This window comes from Lolium perenne, chromosome 3 (genome assembly GCF_019359855.2).
Source record: "Lolium perenne isolate Kyuss_39 chromosome 3, Kyuss_2.0, whole genome shotgun sequence".
Taxonomy (NCBI): Eukaryota; Viridiplantae; Streptophyta; class Magnoliopsida; order Poales; family Poaceae; genus Lolium; species Lolium perenne.
This window is the reverse complement of record NC_067246.2, coordinates 316,870,996-316,889,653: the sequence shown is the minus strand read 5'-3', so window position 1 is coordinate 316,889,653 and position 18,658 is coordinate 316,870,996. Positions and strand designations below refer to the sequence as shown.

Here is an 18,658-nt window from a genome sequence, read left to right as displayed (position 1 = left end):
CGCGTGATCCCCCGAAAGGGTTAGATCATTTTGTATAAAATATACTCCCTTTGTCTCACCAAAATTATCTTAATTTTGTTAATTTTGTTAAAAACTGCGAAAGTTATTTTGGAAACGGAGGGACTACATCTCTTTCCATGAGCAGTGGGACCCAGATGCAGTATACAACAGAGAAGCACGACCTGCCGCTGCGAGGCGAGGACGTGTCGCCGGTAGGTAGCAGACGCATGGCACCACCCGCCGCTCTCGGCCGGGTCATATCCTGCCTCCACCCTCCTCCCATGCTCCTGCTCTCCGCGCGTCTCCTCCGCCATCGCCTCGCCGCCTCCGCCGCCGCCTCGCCCCTCCGCTTCGTCGCCGCCATGTCGTCTTCGTCCGCGCCGGCCCACGGCGGCGCGGCGGGGAAGCCCAACCGCCTCGCCGCCGAGCACAGCCCCTACCTGCTGCAGCACGCGCACAACCCGGTGAGTGATCGATGCCTCCGTCGACCTCCCCCCTGCTCGCGCGACGGTTTCCCCTCTCCGCGGGATTCCGCCGAGCACCTTGCAGTCGCGTACCCACTTCGTGCTAGCTTAATTCGATGAACACATTGATTTTGCTTGGGAAGGAGAACTTATACGTGGTCCAGAACTCCAGATATAGTATTGCCAATTTTTTTTTTTTTTTTTTTTGTAAATTTTAATTCCAGCAAGCGAACAACCTGTCGAGACAATTATTAGCTTCATTTCTCTCATGGCAAGGGGGTTTCGGACTGCCCGTAGATCACATCTACAACTGTTGAACTGGCAACTCGTTGACTTCGTGCAGGTTGACTGGTACCCCTGGGGAGACGAGGCTTTCGAGAAGGCTCGCAAGTTGGACATCCCCATCTTCCTATCAAGTAATGCACTCTCCGAAATGTAGTGGTTGAAACACTCCATTTTGTTGTATCATGTTCGATTGATTTCCTGGCCAATTATGCTGGAGTTGTGTTACATCAGTTATTATTGGATCATAGTGCTAAGTTCGGACTTAGGAGCAGAGTAATGAACTGACAAACTGTCATTGTAAATTTTGTTATGAATAATTGCTTAGTGCGTAGTGACGTCAAGTCCAAAGAAAAGCTACAATGTAGTCAAATTCACTTGTTTAATTTTTGCCAAATCCGATTTGTTTGTTCTTTACTCTTAACATGCTTCGTTTTCTGCATGGGAAATCTGGATGTGTCCGTGAAGTTGGCTATAGTACGTGCCACTGGTGAGTCGTCTTTAGCATCTGTTCTTCTGCAGATGTTATTGTTATTTGTGACTTATCTCTGCAGCGTAAACTTGATTGATGCTGACCTCAGTTTCTGTTGTCTGTTTTTATATGGTTGAACATTGAAGGTGCCATGTAATGGAGGTGGAATCTTTCGAGAATGAAGAAGTTGCTAAGCTCCTCAATGATTGGTTTGTTAGCATCAAGGTAGTGTTGTGCTCCTTAATGATTGGTTTTTTTATTGCTAATTGTTTTACTTGTCACTCAAATAGTTTTACATGTCTTCGGTGCGTGAAAGTTAAAGGTGCCATGTAGCTGCAATTCTTCTTCTGATTATTAGTTTTGACAGGTGGACCGGGAAGAGCGGCCAGATGTTGACAAGGTATTCTGCTCTCTAGTGATGAATACTGCTATTTCTTGTGGAACCGCAGGCTTTATTTCCCGTTGTATATTATCATACTCAATAGTTTTTTCTTGTCTTCCTTTTGAGTCTTACACCAGATTCTTCATTGACGATACTGTCACAGGTATATATGACATACGTGTCAGCGCTGTACGGTGGTGGTGGTTGGCCTTTGAGCGTATTTTTATCACCTAACTTGAAACCGTTGATGGGCGGCACATACTTTCCACCAGATGATCAGTATGGGAGACCTGGGTTCAAGACTATTTTAAGGTACCAGCTGAAGTACAACATTTCTGAAGTTGGTATTTGGTACATGATCTGACCGTTTTGCACATAACTTCTCTGCAGGAAGGTCAAGGACGCCTGGGAAAATAAACGTGATGCGATTGAGCAGTCAGGAAATGTGGTCATCGAGCAACTTAGAGATGCATTATCTGCCAAGGCTACCCCTCAAGATGTGCCAAATGATTTGGCTGCTCGTTATGTAGATCAATGTGTTGAAAAGGTTTGAAAATTACGCCGGTTTTAATAATTCTTCATGCTATCATTAATGATTAACGCGAGCAATTGGACAGACTGACTGAGTAAAGGGATTGTTTTATTTATTTGACAAGACTACAGTGGCTAAACTGTGTTCTTGTGGTTTAGTTGATTAATAGCCCTGCACCTTGTACCCATGTAGTTAGCAAGCCGTTATGACCCGAAATTTGGCGGGTTTGGCTCTGCTCCCAAGTTTCCAAGACCTGTTGAAGATTGTATAATGCTCTACAAATTTCGAAAGCACCTGGAAGCTAGGCAAGAGAGTGAAGCCCAAAACATAATGAAGATGGTAACTCGTACACTGCAATGTATGGCTAGAGGTGGAGTTCATGACCACATTGGTGGTGGCTTTCATAGATACAGTGTGGACGAGTGCTGGCATGGTAAACTCACTTTGAGATCATGAGCAATTTTCTTTCAAGTCTTTGCAGAATTCTCCTCTCACATATTCTTTCTCTGCAGTTCCACATTTTGAAAAAATGTTGTACGACCAGGGACAGATAGCCAATGTTTACTTGGATACATTTGTGATCACGGGAGATGAGTATTATTCTTCGGTTGCACGTGATATACTTGATTATTTGAGGAGAGACATGATCGGAGAAGAAGGTGAAATTTTCTCAGCAGAAGATGCTGACAGTGCAGAATATGAAGGTGCTCAGAAAAAAGAGGGTTCTTTTTATGTGTGGACTAGTAAAGAGGTACATCTAGAACACAAATTTAGTTTTATTTGATTCAGCATACGCTGAATTTTCATACTATATAGATTGATTGTTGTAAATACTGACGATTTTTTTTTTAAATCTGGTCAAAAATAGAGAAGTTTGACTTAGGAAAAAACTAGAACTTCGATTACTTTGGAACGGAGGGAGTATTCACAAACATAATGATACCCTTCCCCACTCCTTAGTATGGCCTTGAACTTGAAGTCTAAACTGTTGTATACCATGATCTAAGTCCATCTGCGGTTGACTTGAGTTCAATTCGCTAAACCTGAGCCACTTCATACATTCCTTCTGGTTTCTGACAAAAAAATTAGATGTCCAAGTTAATTACATGGGCTTGCACTTTAGTTGGATTAACATTATGGTTTCTTCTATTCTTCATGTTCCACTATAAATGTACTTAGATGCCCAAGTTCTTTCATGGGCTTGCACTTTAGTTGGATTAACATTATGGTCTCTTCTACTCTTCCTGTTCCACAGTAAATGTACTCAGATGCCCAAGTTCTTTCATGAGCTTGCACTTTAGTTGGATTAACATTATGGTCTCTTCTACTCTTCTTGTTCCACAATAAATGTACTAACGGTTCAAGAAATACCATTGTTAAGACTTAAAAGGACCTGAAATCTGCAAGGTATTCTTGGTCGTAAGAGTAAACTGTGAGTATGTAGTTGGTACCTGCTTGGTACTATTCATCATTTCATTGAATAGTTTATTGTATCTAATCTTTTTGGAAAATGGAAGATAACAACTCCCCAGGCCTCTACATGCGAAGATGCACACAGCCCAGTTTATTACCAGATCACAAAAGTTTGCATAAAGTTGACTCACTTAAAACTCATTTAGTGCAAAGCCTGGTGCTAAACCGCCACCCATGTTAGGACATTAATCTCCTGGCAACTTCCCCAATACTTATTGTTATCTGCCACCATATGCTCCTGATGCTCCTGCCGATGAAGCAAATACCAGGATCACAGCCTCAGCCAGCAATACCACTTTATATTTGTTCATTCTGTTGGCTCATTTTCTGTTACATTGTGTTGTGTGCTTAAGCTCCCTTATATTTGCTTAACAGATCGAAGACACACTTGGGGAAAACGCAGAGCTGTTCAAGAATCACTACTATGTTAAATCCTCTGGGAACTGTGACCTTTCGGGGATGAGTGATCCTCACAACGAGTTCGGTGGTAAAAATGTGTTAATAGAAAGAAAACCAGGTTCACTGATAGCGTCGAAGTTTGGCAAGTCTGTTGATGAATATTCTCAGATCCTCGGAGATTGCAGGCAGAAGTTGTTTGATGTCCGGTCAAAAAGGCCAAGACCACACTTGGATGACAAGGTTCTTGTCTACATGTTGGCTATATCTCATTTTAATCTTCTTACATAATCTACTAACGAAGATTTGATTAGGTTATTGTTTCATGGAATGGATTAGCAATATCTGCCTTTGCAAGGGCTTCACAAATTCTGAAGTCAGGACCACCTGGGACCAAATATTATTTCCCAGTAACAGGATGCGATGTATGTTTTGTGCTCCATACTCTGAATATTGCATTTTGTTTTGTTTCACTGAAATCAACTAGTATTACTCTCTCTGATCCGTAAAGTGTCAAGATTTTACTAAGGGAGTAGTATAAATTTGAACTAAGACTCCGACACTTATTATGGATCAGAGGGAGTACTATAGTTATGTGGTTATGTACATCAGCAGTGGGTCTATATGCCAGGAGGTTCCATCCCTGCTTATTCACCCTTTGTGTGCAGGGGAGAAACCCGGTGCTAGATTTTTGTCTTCACCTGCTTTACATGACCATGTTTATCCATTGCTCATTTATAGCTACGGTCACATGAATTTATTTTCTGAGTGCCCATTTCTGAATATCTTTGCAGCCAGTAGAATATCTTCAAGTTGCAGAAAAGGCAGCAAACTTTATAAAGGATAAACTATATGATGAAAGCTCAAAAAGGCTGCATCATAGTTATCGGAATGGCCCAGCAAAAGCACCAGGGTTTTTAGATGATTATGCCTTTTTAATCAATGGCTTGCTGGATCTCTATGAATATGGTGGTAAGATTGAGTGGCTTCTGTGGGCTATCCAGCTGCAAGTCATTCAGGCAAGTGAAACACACTGTTGAATTCCTTGATGTTACATTTCATGTACATTGCATCATATTTTGCCATAATTACAAGCACTCCCAGGATGAATTGTTCTTGGACAAAGAAGGGGGCGCCTATTTCAATACTCCTGGAGAAGACCCTTCTGTCCTTTTGCGTGTTAAAGAAGACTATGATGGAGCAGAGCCCTCTGGAAACTCGATGGCAGCGATTAACATGATCAGATTGTCCAGTATATTTGATGCTGCAAAATCTGAAGGCTACAAACGTAATGTTGAACATCTTCTGGTATGTACTTATCTAGTCTACATTTATATGCACTACACTACAGCAGTAGTTTGGTTTCAGAACATGAGGTTTACACTTTACAGTAGCATAAAAGATTATGCATTTTGATTTCTGTAGCTTAAAGTGTGATTTTAACAGATAGAAATGGTAGGCACTTCTTTGTTATTGCCAATGTATCTATATCCTCATGTAAAATGTGAGCTTGGGAAAAGGTAGAATAGGAAATTTCAGCCATAGATATGATGACATGAAACCACTGACAAACAGCACATCATCAGATGAATAGATCATGAATAAGAGGACATCATCCGATGAATAGATCATGAATAAGAGGAGACATTTTGATATACACTGTTTGTCAGTACTCCAGCCATAGATATGATGACATGAAACCACTTATGCATTTGTTCTCTTTGTAGGCTGTCTTTGAGACTAGACTGAGAGAACTTGGTATAGCGTTGCCGCTGATGTGTTGCGCAGCAGACATGCTCTCTGTCCCATCAAGGAAGCAGGTAGTGCTGGTGGGGGACAAAGGATCTGCAGAATATCGAAACATGGTTGCAGCTGCTTTCTCATCATATGATCCAAACAGAACGGTGAGTGATGTGCTAATTAGTTGTATTATGCGTTCAGCTTAGCACCCTACTACATATTTACTGATTAGCAATACATCGTTCATTGATCCAGGTGATCCAGATAGACCCCAGGAACATAGAAGAAATGGCATTCTGGGAGAGCAACAATGCAAACATTGCACAGATGGCACGGGGCAGCCCAACGGAGGAGCCAGCGGTGGCGCATGTGTGCCAAGAGTTCAAGTGCAGCCCTCCGGTGACTTCTCCGGGTTCTCTCCGCGAGCTGCTCAACAAGACGGTGGCTGTATCTGGTTCATCTGTCTGAGGCTTTGTTCCAGCTGGTTCAGCTAGAGGCTACTGATGTTCGCTGAAGACCTTGAACCCTTTTCTGTTGGCAGTTGATGTAAATAGATATTCCCAATAAAGGATAGGCTAGTTTCCTATGTTTCACACACGTCTTGTGCTCAAGCACTTCATATGTTTGTTTTCTATACGCTTGTAAACTTAGAACATGTGCTACAAAGTACAAACTTGAGATGTTCTGACCTTGTTACATATTACTAAGCATAAAAAGAATAAATAGACTGGTTGCATGCGAATCTGGATGACTGCCATTTCAGGAGAGAAACAAAATTTAAAATGACATAACTGATTCCTTTCAACGTTTTCCCCAGGAAGTAAATACACTTATCATGGATGCAAAAAATCCAAAACAAAGAAACATAAACTAAATAATTATACGAGTCTGGCAGTTTATTGGGGCTGAGAAGTGATGTTAACATGCACAGCGCCCTCATCTCAGCACTTGGGTGTCTGGATGCAGCATTCCATGCTACAGACTGCAGCATGAACTCCAGACAAAAAAGCATAGGGTGGGTTCATAGGTAGCACTGGAAAAAGAGAGGAAAATATTGTCAAATTATTTACGACTGATAAAATGCAATGTGCATGTTGAAATGATACCGTCGCATAGCAGACTCACCATGCTTTGTTGCCACCAGATTGATCCACACATGTAGACAGAAGATCACATTAGGCCTACTACACATAGTAGATCATACCGACTTCTATCAGGCTAATATGTGGAATATGCAGCGAGACTGACGGGCCTCTGCAGTTCTTCCGGAGGAAAGAGTAGCCGACATCGATCACAATCTTCTTCACATAACTGGAGCTCCTCCTGGCTTTGATGTAAGAATGGCCCATGATGTACGCGACCCCCGCATGCTTCGCCTCCACGAGCGCCAGCAGCTCGTCCTTCACCTGCTGGTCCATGGTGTCCTCATTTGGCAGCTCGAAGCGGACGCGGCGCCTCCGTCCTGCGCTCGGGGACTCCTGCTCGTAGGACGACTGCAGGCTCCGGAGGCTCTCAGATTTGCTGCTCCTCGTGGTGGAGATGGAATCGGCTAGGCCGCTCAGATCTCTCATGCCCAGTGGGGTGCCGGCATCTTCTGTGGTTCTTATCACGGCCATTCTTCCCTCGTTAGCGATGTCGTAACTTGCTGAAGACGAGACGTCCTCGGCTTCCATCATGATGAACTTTGCGATGCTCATGACTAGCATGTTCTCGAAGTTCTCGTCATCTCTCTGCATATCTTTGTAACCATACCTGACAATGCAACGGTACATCCGGTACGCTCTAGGCCCAATCCTGCCTACGAGGTATCGCTCATCTGGTGGCACGTATGGCACCGGCACTGACTTGACACAAAGGAATACTAGGACTTCATGAAAGGCAGGGAGATTGGTGACAAAATGCGTGAAGATGGCGGGCACACCAGTCACCAGCTCTGTGTAGATCAGTCCAATTCCCGGAACACGAACGATGCCAAGGTTTGGACCTAGAGACAGGATTGATCTCATTGACACTTTGTTCTGAAGATCAAACAGGTACTTCTTCCTTGATCCATAATGCCAAATGAACATAACACACATGAATATGAAACCAAGCACAAGAGGCACCCATCCTCCCTGATGAACCTTCATGAGCGAAGAGGAAAGATACACAGCTTCAATGGACCCGAAGAATAATAGGAACAACAAGGCGAATAGTATGTTCTTTTGCCAAACAAAGATGATGATCAATGCCATCAAGAATGTAGTAACAATCATAACAGTCATGCAAGCAATACCTGAAATTATAAACAATGGAGAATGCTTAGACTCTCCGTAAACGAGGATGCTGGAAATATCAAAAGCCTATCTACAAGAAAGATACTCCGTTTCATATTTCAGGCTTACCATATGCATTTCCAATAAGGGTTGTATCACCGAACACAACTGTGACACCTACACATAGCACCATAAGGATCCAATTTATTTCAGGAATGTAAATCTGCCCATAGATCCACCTAGATGTGTGAACAATCTTCACTCGTGGGAAACAACCCAAAGCATGGCATTGCTTTACAATAGAGAATGTTGCTGAAATTACAGCCTGGCTTCCAACAACTGCAGCGAGAGTAGCCACCACAAATACAGGCCAAAATATAGGTCCTGGATGACAAGTTAAAATTATACAACAGTGGAGAAACGGAGGGAGCAGAGGGGAGGGAGATGTGTGAGAGAGGTGCAAAACCTGGGATGGAGTCATAAAAACTTGTGCGCATGTGGAACATGTTCTTCGATAGAAACGCTGCTTGGCCCATATATTGCAGTGTAAGACATGGATATATGATTGTAATAAAAGCTAGCTGTAACAGGGAAAAAAACAAGGTCATGTTCTATAAAAAAAATATAAAGTTTCAACAGCAAAGCGTGCCAGAAGGAGCAGTTAAAGTTTAAGGAAACAGAATTATGAATTATCAGGGATAAAATGAGAAGCATAAGCATAATACTCCCTCCATCCATAAAAGGATGTCGAGGATTTATCTAAATTTGGATGTATCTATACACTAAAGAGTGTGCATACATTCAAATTTAGACAAACTTGCGACATCCTTTTATGGACAGACGTAGTATATCGAATAGTGTCATAAAATCATTAAAACAAATTTGGTCCACACCAAACAAATTATAGGTTCTTTAGGGAATGCCGTTCGTTTAAAATATGCAGGTTAAATCAATCTGTTGCCACAAAAAGGTCGTTTGGTACATGAACCTTTTCTGCTTCTTTCATAACAAATTTTTTTGGTGAAACATATTTTCCAAGTTATTTCTGCATAGTTGCTTTGTTACACAGCACCGCAGCATCAATATAATTACAGGACATAAAAGGATCTATACAGCCAGTGAAGTTTTCTGTGAAGATACTAACAGATAAAGATCATCACTAGCTCAACATACCCTGACAGATGCACTTGTAAAATGACCGAGATCGGCAAACATAGCCTCACTGCCTGTAAAGTGCAAAAGAAGCATAAACCGTTACTAGTATTTGACCTACAAAAGAGAACAAGCAAAGCACAATTTTACCCCCTGAGATCCTGACAGTTACTAACCTGTCATAGAAAGTAGTATTCCTCCTAGAGCAATCCAGCCATCTGTGCCGGTCGTCCTAAAGAACTTAATAATATAATATGGAGAGAGCGCTTGGTAAATCCGTGGGTTCCAATGAACTATATTGTACAATCCAATTCCACCAATGCAGAAGAGCCAGATGATAACAATTGGTGCAAACATGAATGCCACCTTCTGAGTACCTCGGTGTTGCAAGGAGAACAGACCAACCAATACAATGCATGAAAGTAGCACCACCGAACCTGTGTAGAAACAAATTGTGTTTGCAGCAGTCAATCCTAAAAATATAATAAGCCCAAACTTCAAAATACATGTTTGGAAAATAAGGATGCATAATCATACAATGACACGATCCAATGTCCAGAAATATTACAAAAAAAACTTCAGATGTATAATCTACCTAAACTAGTATTTGAAAAACAAAAAAGATCTTTCCTTAAGGGGCTTAAGTTGACCCTTAGGGTGCTGTGCGTTGAAAAACTTTTTTGATTTATATGAATTTTTTTTATAAGCGCGGCTGAGTTGACGGGGAAAGGTAGAATGACCTTCCGTCATGTCAACTGCTCACTAGGCTTCTTGCTGCGGTGAAGTTGCTTCACCACCCAGCTCGCCTATATTCAATGTAGTATTTGAACTTTTCAAGAGACAGCCATATGCTCCTAGCATATCTTTACTATTAAACGCGGATCGGTGGTGTCCGTGCGTAAGAAAACCATCGTCCGTAAAAAAAAATCGCTGGCCTCTCCTGTCCCGCGCGACAGAAAAACTTGGGATCTCATCGTTCAAACCGCTCCACGCTAAAAAAACCAGCGCTAAAAAACCTGATGAAGGAACGTACGTCCACCACCGCTCGTGTAAAAGAACCAAAGAGAGAAAACGCGATCACGTACGTCCACCTCCTCTGAACTGCGACAACTACCGTGACCGGCACAAACACACCTGAAGAAAATTGGAGAAGAGACAGAAAGGAAAAGAATTGGCGCAACGCACACGCCTGCTCCTGTGCCCCTACGGATCTGCCAGCGTCAACCCAACATGCTGAAGTCGCCGCCCCCATAAGAAACCGGAAAACTAGGGAGATGCGACTGACTACCTAGGGTTTCGGCGCCATCACCGTCGCCTACACCGGCCTGCTCTGTCCCTCGACCTGTCCAAGACCAAGCTCAAGAGTAACCTCAAGTTCCTCCGGGCTCCGGCAGCAGCCAAAGGTCCGACCAGACGTGTACTTCTAATGGATAGAGAATAGGGTTACGCTGTGCGTCAAGCCCGACACGGCCCATCACCGGTACCGAGCTGCCAGCGTCGACGGTGCCGCGTGAGATCGATGGATGGCGTTTCTCAGGCGAGCGGGCAAACGCCTGGGCAGCGTGTAGTACAAGGACTCGATCATCGCCTCTCCTCTCTGAGAAAGGAACTCTATACCGACCACGCGCAGATCATCAACAATCGCCACAACAACCAGAACCCGGCGCACGGACATCGGTTTAGATCCGTTGAGACTACTGGTAGCAGACGGCAAGCTGAGGGTAGGAGAGACATGAGAGACTAGAGAGGCGCGCGCCAAACGGGATTTCCTACCACGCTTCAAGGGCGCATACTGTTTGGAAGAAGTCATGGACTCGGCATAGTGGCATCCATTATTGTGCGTTTACAGGCAGCAACCAGGTACGTTTGATTAAAAGAGTGTTATATATACACATGATTTATAGTAGCTAAGCAGCTAGCCTATATGGCCATATATATGTGTGATTGTGAGATATGCATACGGTTTAATTATGTACATTACATACACCATCAGCTATACATATTTCTTGCAGAGCCCAACGTGTTGAATTTTTTCTTCACCTCGAGAAAATAGCAATATCTGAATAGGGTTTATGTACAAACCTCTAGAGCCTATGATTAGTCTATAATTAGCTGCCAATTGATCTATGCTGAGCAACATCATCACAAGTCTCCATGATATCTTATTCTGGTGATGGATCTTTACATATTATAGATTTTAGGTGGATATAGAACATTAGCCAAAATATACATGGATTATTTAATAAGCTTCATGTGAAATCAATAATTTTTCAAAGTTTAGAATGAATTCGTAGAAAGGGGAGGCAGCCGGGTGTCTGGTGCGTCGCTCGGGTGCCACGCCTGACGCAAATGTTTGACTTAGAATGGATCCTTTATTTGGATTGCTTGTTGTATAAATTAAAACATGTCAACCGCTAACCATTTATTTAAGATGACTGTAGCAACGCACGGGTTTTGTGCTAGTATATATATATACGATACAGTAGACATTAGATTTTGCACCATACTATTGCGTATCGTGCCACTAAAAATGATGTGCTCTGGGTAGCTAATCAGATGCGACCAAATGTACATGAAATTGCCAAAACTGAACCCTGCAACCTGGGCAAGAGATATTCTTGATCCCTCTTTGATCAAGAAGTATGATGCAGCTGTAGTGGTTTCTGTCATGTGGGCAATTTGGGGAAGTCGGAATAAATAAAATCATGGAGAGGAGAAATACCAGCCGTTAAAATCTATGGAACTGGTTTATGAATTTGTAAAGTCAGTTGGATATTCCTATGACTGAATCAGTGATTGCTGATAGCATTATTCCAAGGTGGAAAAGACCACCAGCTGGATGGTTGAAGATAAATACTGATGGAGCTATCTCTGCATTAGAATCATCGGCTGGTGCAGGAATAGTTGTCCGAGATGATGCTGGGGAGGTGGTTATGGTGGAGGGTCATAAGTATTCGCATATATCCGATCCTTTTATAGCAGAAATGCTAGCCTGTAGAGATGCAATGCTGCTGGCTCGTTCGAAGGGGTGGCTTCTAGTTGCTATTGAGACAGACTGTCAAACAATAGTGAAGGTTTGGAATGGAGGAAATGAGCAACGGTCTCCGTGCTCCCAATTGGTTAGAGAGATGAAGTGTTTACTCTCAAATTTTCCGGGTTTTTCAATTAGTTTTGTAAAAAAGAGAAGCGAACAAAGTGGCACATGCCTGTGCGCGAGCTGCTCTTTCTTTAGATGTTTATGTAGTCTCTTATGATACTATCCCTGGATTTCTAGCTGAGGTTGTTCAGCTAGATTTTATGTCGTCGATTGAATAAATGCCAATGGGCGAATTCTCAAAAAAAAAAAGATGCGACCAAATGACTAAATATATGTGATAGTACAGAAATATAACCAAAAGAAGTGCATGTATCACCTCATGCCTCGTGGTTAGTTCAGAAACAAATAAAAATCAGGAAGGTAACGTGAACCACATAATACTCCATATAAGCACATATGTGTGCTTTGTTAGTTCACATTTCAAATGGATGAGTTGTACTTACGTTCCTGTAAACCAGTAGCTCGAACTTGCAACCCAGACATAGATGATAGCACTGCGAGTAAAGGAGCAGAGTAAATCATGGTAAGCATACAGAGAGGTTAATACTAATAATTGTGCATTTACATGAAAGGTAACAAACAGATGATAGAAGTAATCCACCTGAGATTGCTGGAGTGAGGACACCGTCACCAATCACCATGCTAGCACCACATAGAACTACAAGGAGAAGCCCAGTTTTGACTTTTTTGTGCTTCTCTAGGAACCTTCTTAGCCAAGGTGAAGACCCATGCTGAGCAGAAAACCCCTCTCTGTAGTATGTAGATAGCTCCTCATCTGCTGCTTGTTGATTTGGAAGCAAGCTAAGCTTTGCATGCCTGCAGAGGAGAGAATACAGAGCAAATGGTCCACCTACAAAAGTGACAGCAGCTGCTTATTTGTCCTCAATTGACCAACGATATAGAGAAAATTTGGGGGAAAATAGTCCGGTATGTCAGAAAATGGATTAAATATATATTTCTCATAAGCTGATTTATCGGATCAGATTGTGAGCCTGTTTACATAAAAGTCCCAACCAATTAAAACAATACGAATGAAGTAATGACAGGCATAAAACAAAAACAACGCATTACAAAGTAATTATGGTGTACCTTCGCCATTGTCATCAGCGCTCAATACAATAATGACATACTTGAGCAAAGGAAGAAGCGTGAAGGTCCAAAATATAAGGGAAAGTACACCAAATACTGTCTGTTCATCTTGGTACTGTCCGAGCCTTCCTGAGAATGTACTTTTATACACATAGAGGGGGGATGTGCTTAGGTCCCCATACACAACACCGAAGCTCTGGTATGCTAGCAGCACCAGATTCTTGTAGTGTTGCCTCCACTGAAAATGCATAACAAACAGTTAGAACACCATTTTGCCATGCAGAAGCATACCGCTCCATGTCTCTACAGGAAGTATAGGTTCATAAGAGGTATTCTTGATGCTTCAAACTGCGAAATCGTAGCTCTTCTTTTCTATTATCTGGAACTTAACTGAATAAAATGTCCTGCCTAAAGACATGAAATTGGCACTTCTATGTTTTTTAATCATTTTTTTCTGTTGACGGCAATCACACCCTCCGATAGGATTACAGAGTGATTGCTAACCAATAGAGACATTTTTTTCATCATAAAAAAGCTCTTCCTGACTTAAAAAATCAAATCTTACCAAAAAAATCAATTGGGTCTGCAAAAGGTGGTGAAGTCTAACTCGTTCAATCTCCAATTCATTCATTCGCAGAAAAAAATTCAATACGACAAACAGGAATTTCGTGGAGGTAAATACAACAAGAACAAAATACTACCAGCGAATCTTTTCCGAATCGAGCCCCAGAAAAAAATCAAATAGAAATGAATGGATGAACATAATAAGATCCTCGTGGAAGCTGCGGAACCCTCGATTCCGCGCAAGAAATCCACATCAAGTCATCACCCAAGAACCTGGTACCGGCGCCGCAATCCGGGCAACGGGAGCGCTCTGATTTAGGGCGCCGAATCACGTCCGGTCCGGCCAGCGCCAACGAACAATGCCGAGGGAAATGAAAGAGCAGGGGCAATGAGAGGGAGCCGCGGGCGCGTACCGGGAGCTGCTCTGCGCCGGCGGGGCCGGCCTCGGCGTCCATCGATCGGAGTCAAGCGGCGGCGGCGCGAGGTGTCCGGCCGGCGGTACAGCGCGATTCCGTCAAGTTATAGGACACGAGGAAGAGAGGCTACGGATCATCGATCGATTGATTCATTGTACTGTCGTGGGACGAAGATTACCATTATACCCTTTATTTTAGGAACTGCCGTTATGCCCTTTTTCTCTTAAGCATGCCCATGCTCATTGGCAAACATTTTTTTTTTTGAAGGAAATTGACAATTATAGATGACTTCCACACTAAGAAAAATGAATACATCCTTGCACTAAGGAGTGTTTTATTATGCCGATGTTGTCAGCCAAAAAAAGAAAGAAATGATTCTAATATGTTACCGAAGTTCGGCGGAGCAAAGGCATCCATGTGTTGCCAGTGACAAAGGTACAACCTTGCAATTGTCATCCACCGTAGACTACAAACCGGTAACTAGAAACTCATTTGCTTCATGTGCTAAAATCTAACCGTTTGCTCAATATATTATTTTATAAAGAAATACACCTACGTTGTTAGTTTAAAAAGCAAAATGTGAGATAAAAAAATGATCTATCGGCGCTTGTGGTGGCACCAGCCTACCCAGGTTCAAGTCCTAGACTTGACATTGATGTTTGCATTTATCTGAATTAATTTTAGAATTTATCGGCGCTTTGCTTTCCGTGGTAGGTGACGTGCCCGTCAACAGTGAGGCGTTAATAGTGACTTCGTCAATCTCAAGATATGTCGGCTCGGTCCTTCGAAGGTGCTCATATTTAGGATATGCGTGCGTGCGTTCATAGGGATGAGTGTCCGCGCGTGTTTGTGACACTTTAAGACAAGGATCAGGGATCCACACGACATTTTTTTTATAAGAGTGGTACAGTACCACCAAAGAATTGCGAAAGAGGAGTCGTGTGGGTGAAAGGCATCCGCCCCTGCCCACCGCTGAGTGGGCTATACCTCGATTTACATCACTTTTTTTTTTGCGAGGAAGGGCATTTAACCAAGTATCTTACAGATAAGCCTAGAAAAAAGAAAAATTACATTGTAACCCATCCGAGCCCTGTCGTCGCCTCCGCCGAGCAAGACGCTACGCCGGCGAATCCTGTCGCTTCTCCTCCATACGCTTGGACTGGGAGGAACCCCCATGCGAGCAAGAAGTCGACCATCCAAAAACTGGTACAAATGCCCTCGTCGACCATCGTGTAACACGACCATTGCGAGGGCACACACAACCGCTCTACTACCCACGGAAGGTGCACACACTCCACCGAAGCAAGGATCGTGGTCGAGGTTTGGCACCGATATCATTATCATCGGTCTACAACCACTCTGAGAAATGGCCATCAAAGAGAACTTCACCGTAGCGACACCATGAAGGTCAATCCGGCATATGCCAAGTAGGTAGCTCCTCACAGGGAACGGAAGCTCTGAATCTGATGACGAGCTCCAGAGAGGAGATGCGCAAGACCCACTCCTAAGAAGAACTACACCCGAACCTCCCCTTGCATGTCATCGTACACCGCTAAAATGAAGATGCTCGAAAAACATTGCCAGAAGAGAACCGACTAACATGGTCTTGTTGTGACAGGACCATCGATCATTTTCAGCATCATTGCCACGCAAGCCGCCACACGAAACCCACACATCACCAACCCGGAAACTTCCAACCGCGATATCATGCACGTCCAACCCAAGGAAAGTGTGAACGATGGCGAAGATCTTCAAGACGCCGCCCTAAAGAGGGAAACTACGTGGAGACGCCACCTCCCAGCCCGTCGACAGAGGCTAGGCTTTTTCCCTAAGAAAATGGCATGTGTATTGTGGGTGCTGGATAACTCCACAACGGCGCCTTTCGGCCCCACAGAGGATCACGGCGTTTACATATGTCGCCACCGTCGGCCAGCTGGTTGGGTAGACATTCGGTTGGAGCCTCGACATACTGATACGTCTCCGACGTATCGATAATTTCTTATGTTCCATGCCACATTATTGATGATATCTACATGTTTTATGCATACTTTAAGTCATATTTATGCATTTTCCGGCACTAACCTATTAACGAGATGCCGAAGAGCCAGTTGCTGTTTTCTGCTGTTTTTGGTTTCAGAAATCCTAGTAAGGAAATATTCTCGGAATTGGACGAAATCAACGCCCAGGGGCCTATTTTCACACGAAGCTTCCAGAAGACCGAAGATGATACGAAGTGGGGCCACGAGGTGGCCAAACAGTAGGCCGGCGCGGCCCAGCCGTTGGCCGCGCCGGCCTAGCGTGTGGGGCCCTCGTGTGGCCCCCTGACCTATCTCCTCCGCCTACTTATAGCCTTCGTCACGAAACCCCCAGTACCGAGAGCCACGATACGGAAAACCTTCCAGAGACGCCGCCGCCGCCAATCCCATCTCGGGGGATTCAGGAGATCGCCTCCGGCACCCTGCCGGAGAGGGGAATCATCTCCCGGAGGACTCTTCACCGCCATGGTCGCCTCCGGAGTGATGAGTGAGTAGTTCACCCCTGGACTATGGGTCCATAGCAGTAGCTAGATGGTCGTCTTCTCCTAATTGTGCTTCATTGTCGGGTCTTGTGAGCTGCCTAACATGATCAAGATCATCTATCTGTAATGCTATATGTTGTGTTTGTTGGGATCCGATGGATAGAGAATACTATGCTATGTTGATTATCAATCTATTATCTATGTGTTGTTTATGATCTTGCATGCTCTCCGTTATTAGTAGAGCCTCTGGCCAAGTTTTTACTCTTAACTCCAAGAGGGAGTATTTATGCTCGATAGTGGGTTCATGCCTCCATTAAATCTGGGACAGTGACAGAAAGTTCTAAGGTTGTGGATGTGTTGTTGCCACTAGGGATAAAATATTGATGATATGTCCGAGGATGTAGTTATTGATTACATTACGCACCATACTTAATGCAATTGTCTGTTGTTTTCAACTTAATACTGGAAGGGGTTCGGATGATAACCTGAAGGTGGACTTTTTAGGCATAGATGCATGCTGGATAGCGGTTGATACGTCTCCGACGTATCGATAATTTCTTATGTTCCATGCCACATTATTGATGATATCTACATGTTTTATGCATACTTTACATCATATTTATGCATTTTCTGGAACTAACCTATTAACAAGATGCCGAAGAGCCAGTTGTTGTTTTCTACTGTTTTTGGTTTCAGAAATCCTAGTAAGGAAATATTCTCGGAATTGGACGAAATCAACGCCCAGGGACCTATTTTCACACGAAGCTTCTAGAAGACCGAAGAGTCAACAAAGTGGGGCCATGAGGTGGCCAGGAGGTAGGGCGGCGCGGCCCAAGCCCTGGCCGCGCCGGCCTGTCTCCTGGGCCCCTCGCGACGCCCCTTGACCTGCCCTTCCGCCTACAAATAGTCTTCGTCGCGAAACCCCCAGTACCGAGAGCCACGATACGGAAAACCTTCCAGAGACGCCGCCGCCGCCAATCCCATCTCGGGGGATTCAGGAGATCGCCTCCGGCACCCTGCCGGAGAGGGGATTCATCTCCCGGAGGACTCTACACCGCCATGGTCGCCTCCGGAGTGATGAGTGAGTAGTTCACCCCTGGACTATGGGTCCATAGCAGTAGCTAGATGGTTGTCTTCTCCTCATTGTGCTTAATTGTCGGGTCTTGTGAGCTGCCTAACATGATCAAGATCATCTATCTGTAATGCTATATGTTGTGTTTGTTGGGATCCGATGAATAGAGAATACCATGTTATGTTAATTATCAATTTATATCTATGTGTTGTTTATGATCTTGCATGATCTCCGTTATTAGTAGAGGCTCTGGCCAAGTTTTTGCTAGTAACTCCAAGAGGGAGTATTTATGCTCGATAGTGGGTTCATGTCTCCGTGAATCTGGGGGAGTGACAGAAACCTCTAAGGTTATGGATGTGCTGTTGCCACTAGGGATAAAACATTGATGCTATGTCCGAGGATGTAGTTATTGATTACATTACGCGTAATACTTAATGCAATTTTCTGTTGTTAGCAACTTAATACTGGAGGGGGTTCGGATGATAACCTGAAAGTGGACTTTTTAGGCATAGATGCATGCTGGATAGCGGTCTATGTACTTTGTCGTAATGCCCAATTAAATCTCACAATACTCATCATAATATGTATGTGCATGGTCATGCCCTCTCTATTTGTCAATTGCCCAACTGTAATTTGTTCACCCAACATGCTATTTATCTTATGGGAGAGACACCTCTAGTGAACTGTGGACCCCGGTCCATTCTTTACATCTGAAATACAATCTACTGCAATACTTGTTCTACTGTTCTCTGCA

At 43.7% G+C, this 18,658-nt stretch overlaps 2 protein-coding genes across 2 annotated transcripts; one reads left to right on the top strand and one right to left on the bottom strand.

The window, feature by feature from the left end:
• Nucleotides 1-321: 321 nt before the first annotated feature.
• On the top strand, nucleotides 322-6,483 carry LOC127345570 (uncharacterized). The gene is made up of 15 exons (XM_051372057.2): nucleotides 322-464; nucleotides 808-880; nucleotides 1,215-1,236; nucleotides 1,365-1,443; nucleotides 1,586-1,618; nucleotides 1,764-1,912; nucleotides 1,991-2,147; nucleotides 2,325-2,565; nucleotides 2,645-2,883; nucleotides 3,981-4,244; nucleotides 4,316-4,426; nucleotides 4,796-5,020; nucleotides 5,106-5,309; nucleotides 5,729-5,905; nucleotides 5,997-6,483. Exons 1-15 carry the CDS (start codon nucleotides 363-365, stop codon nucleotides 6,207-6,209), a joined length of 2,289 nt encoding a protein of 762 aa, XP_051228017.1. The 5' UTR covers nucleotides 322-362; the 3' UTR covers nucleotides 6,210-6,483.
• Nucleotides 6,484-6,508: 25 nt separating this feature from the next.
• On the bottom strand, nucleotides 6,509-14,468 carry LOC127345571 (probable potassium transporter 2). Its single transcript, XM_051372058.2, has 10 exons — nucleotides 14,312-14,468; nucleotides 13,335-13,572; nucleotides 12,847-13,095; nucleotides 12,689-12,739; nucleotides 9,325-9,585; nucleotides 9,170-9,222; nucleotides 8,463-8,577; nucleotides 8,126-8,380; nucleotides 6,867-8,016; nucleotides 6,509-6,774 (listed from the first exon to the last, which is right to left on the bottom strand). The coding sequence occupies exons 1-9, from the start codon at nucleotides 14,351-14,353 to the stop codon at nucleotides 6,926-6,928; spliced, it is 2,355 nt and encodes a 784-aa protein (XP_051228018.1). The 5' UTR covers nucleotides 14,354-14,468; the 3' UTR covers nucleotides 6,509-6,774; nucleotides 6,867-6,925.
• Between the last annotated feature and the right edge of the window lie 4,190 nt (nucleotides 14,469-18,658).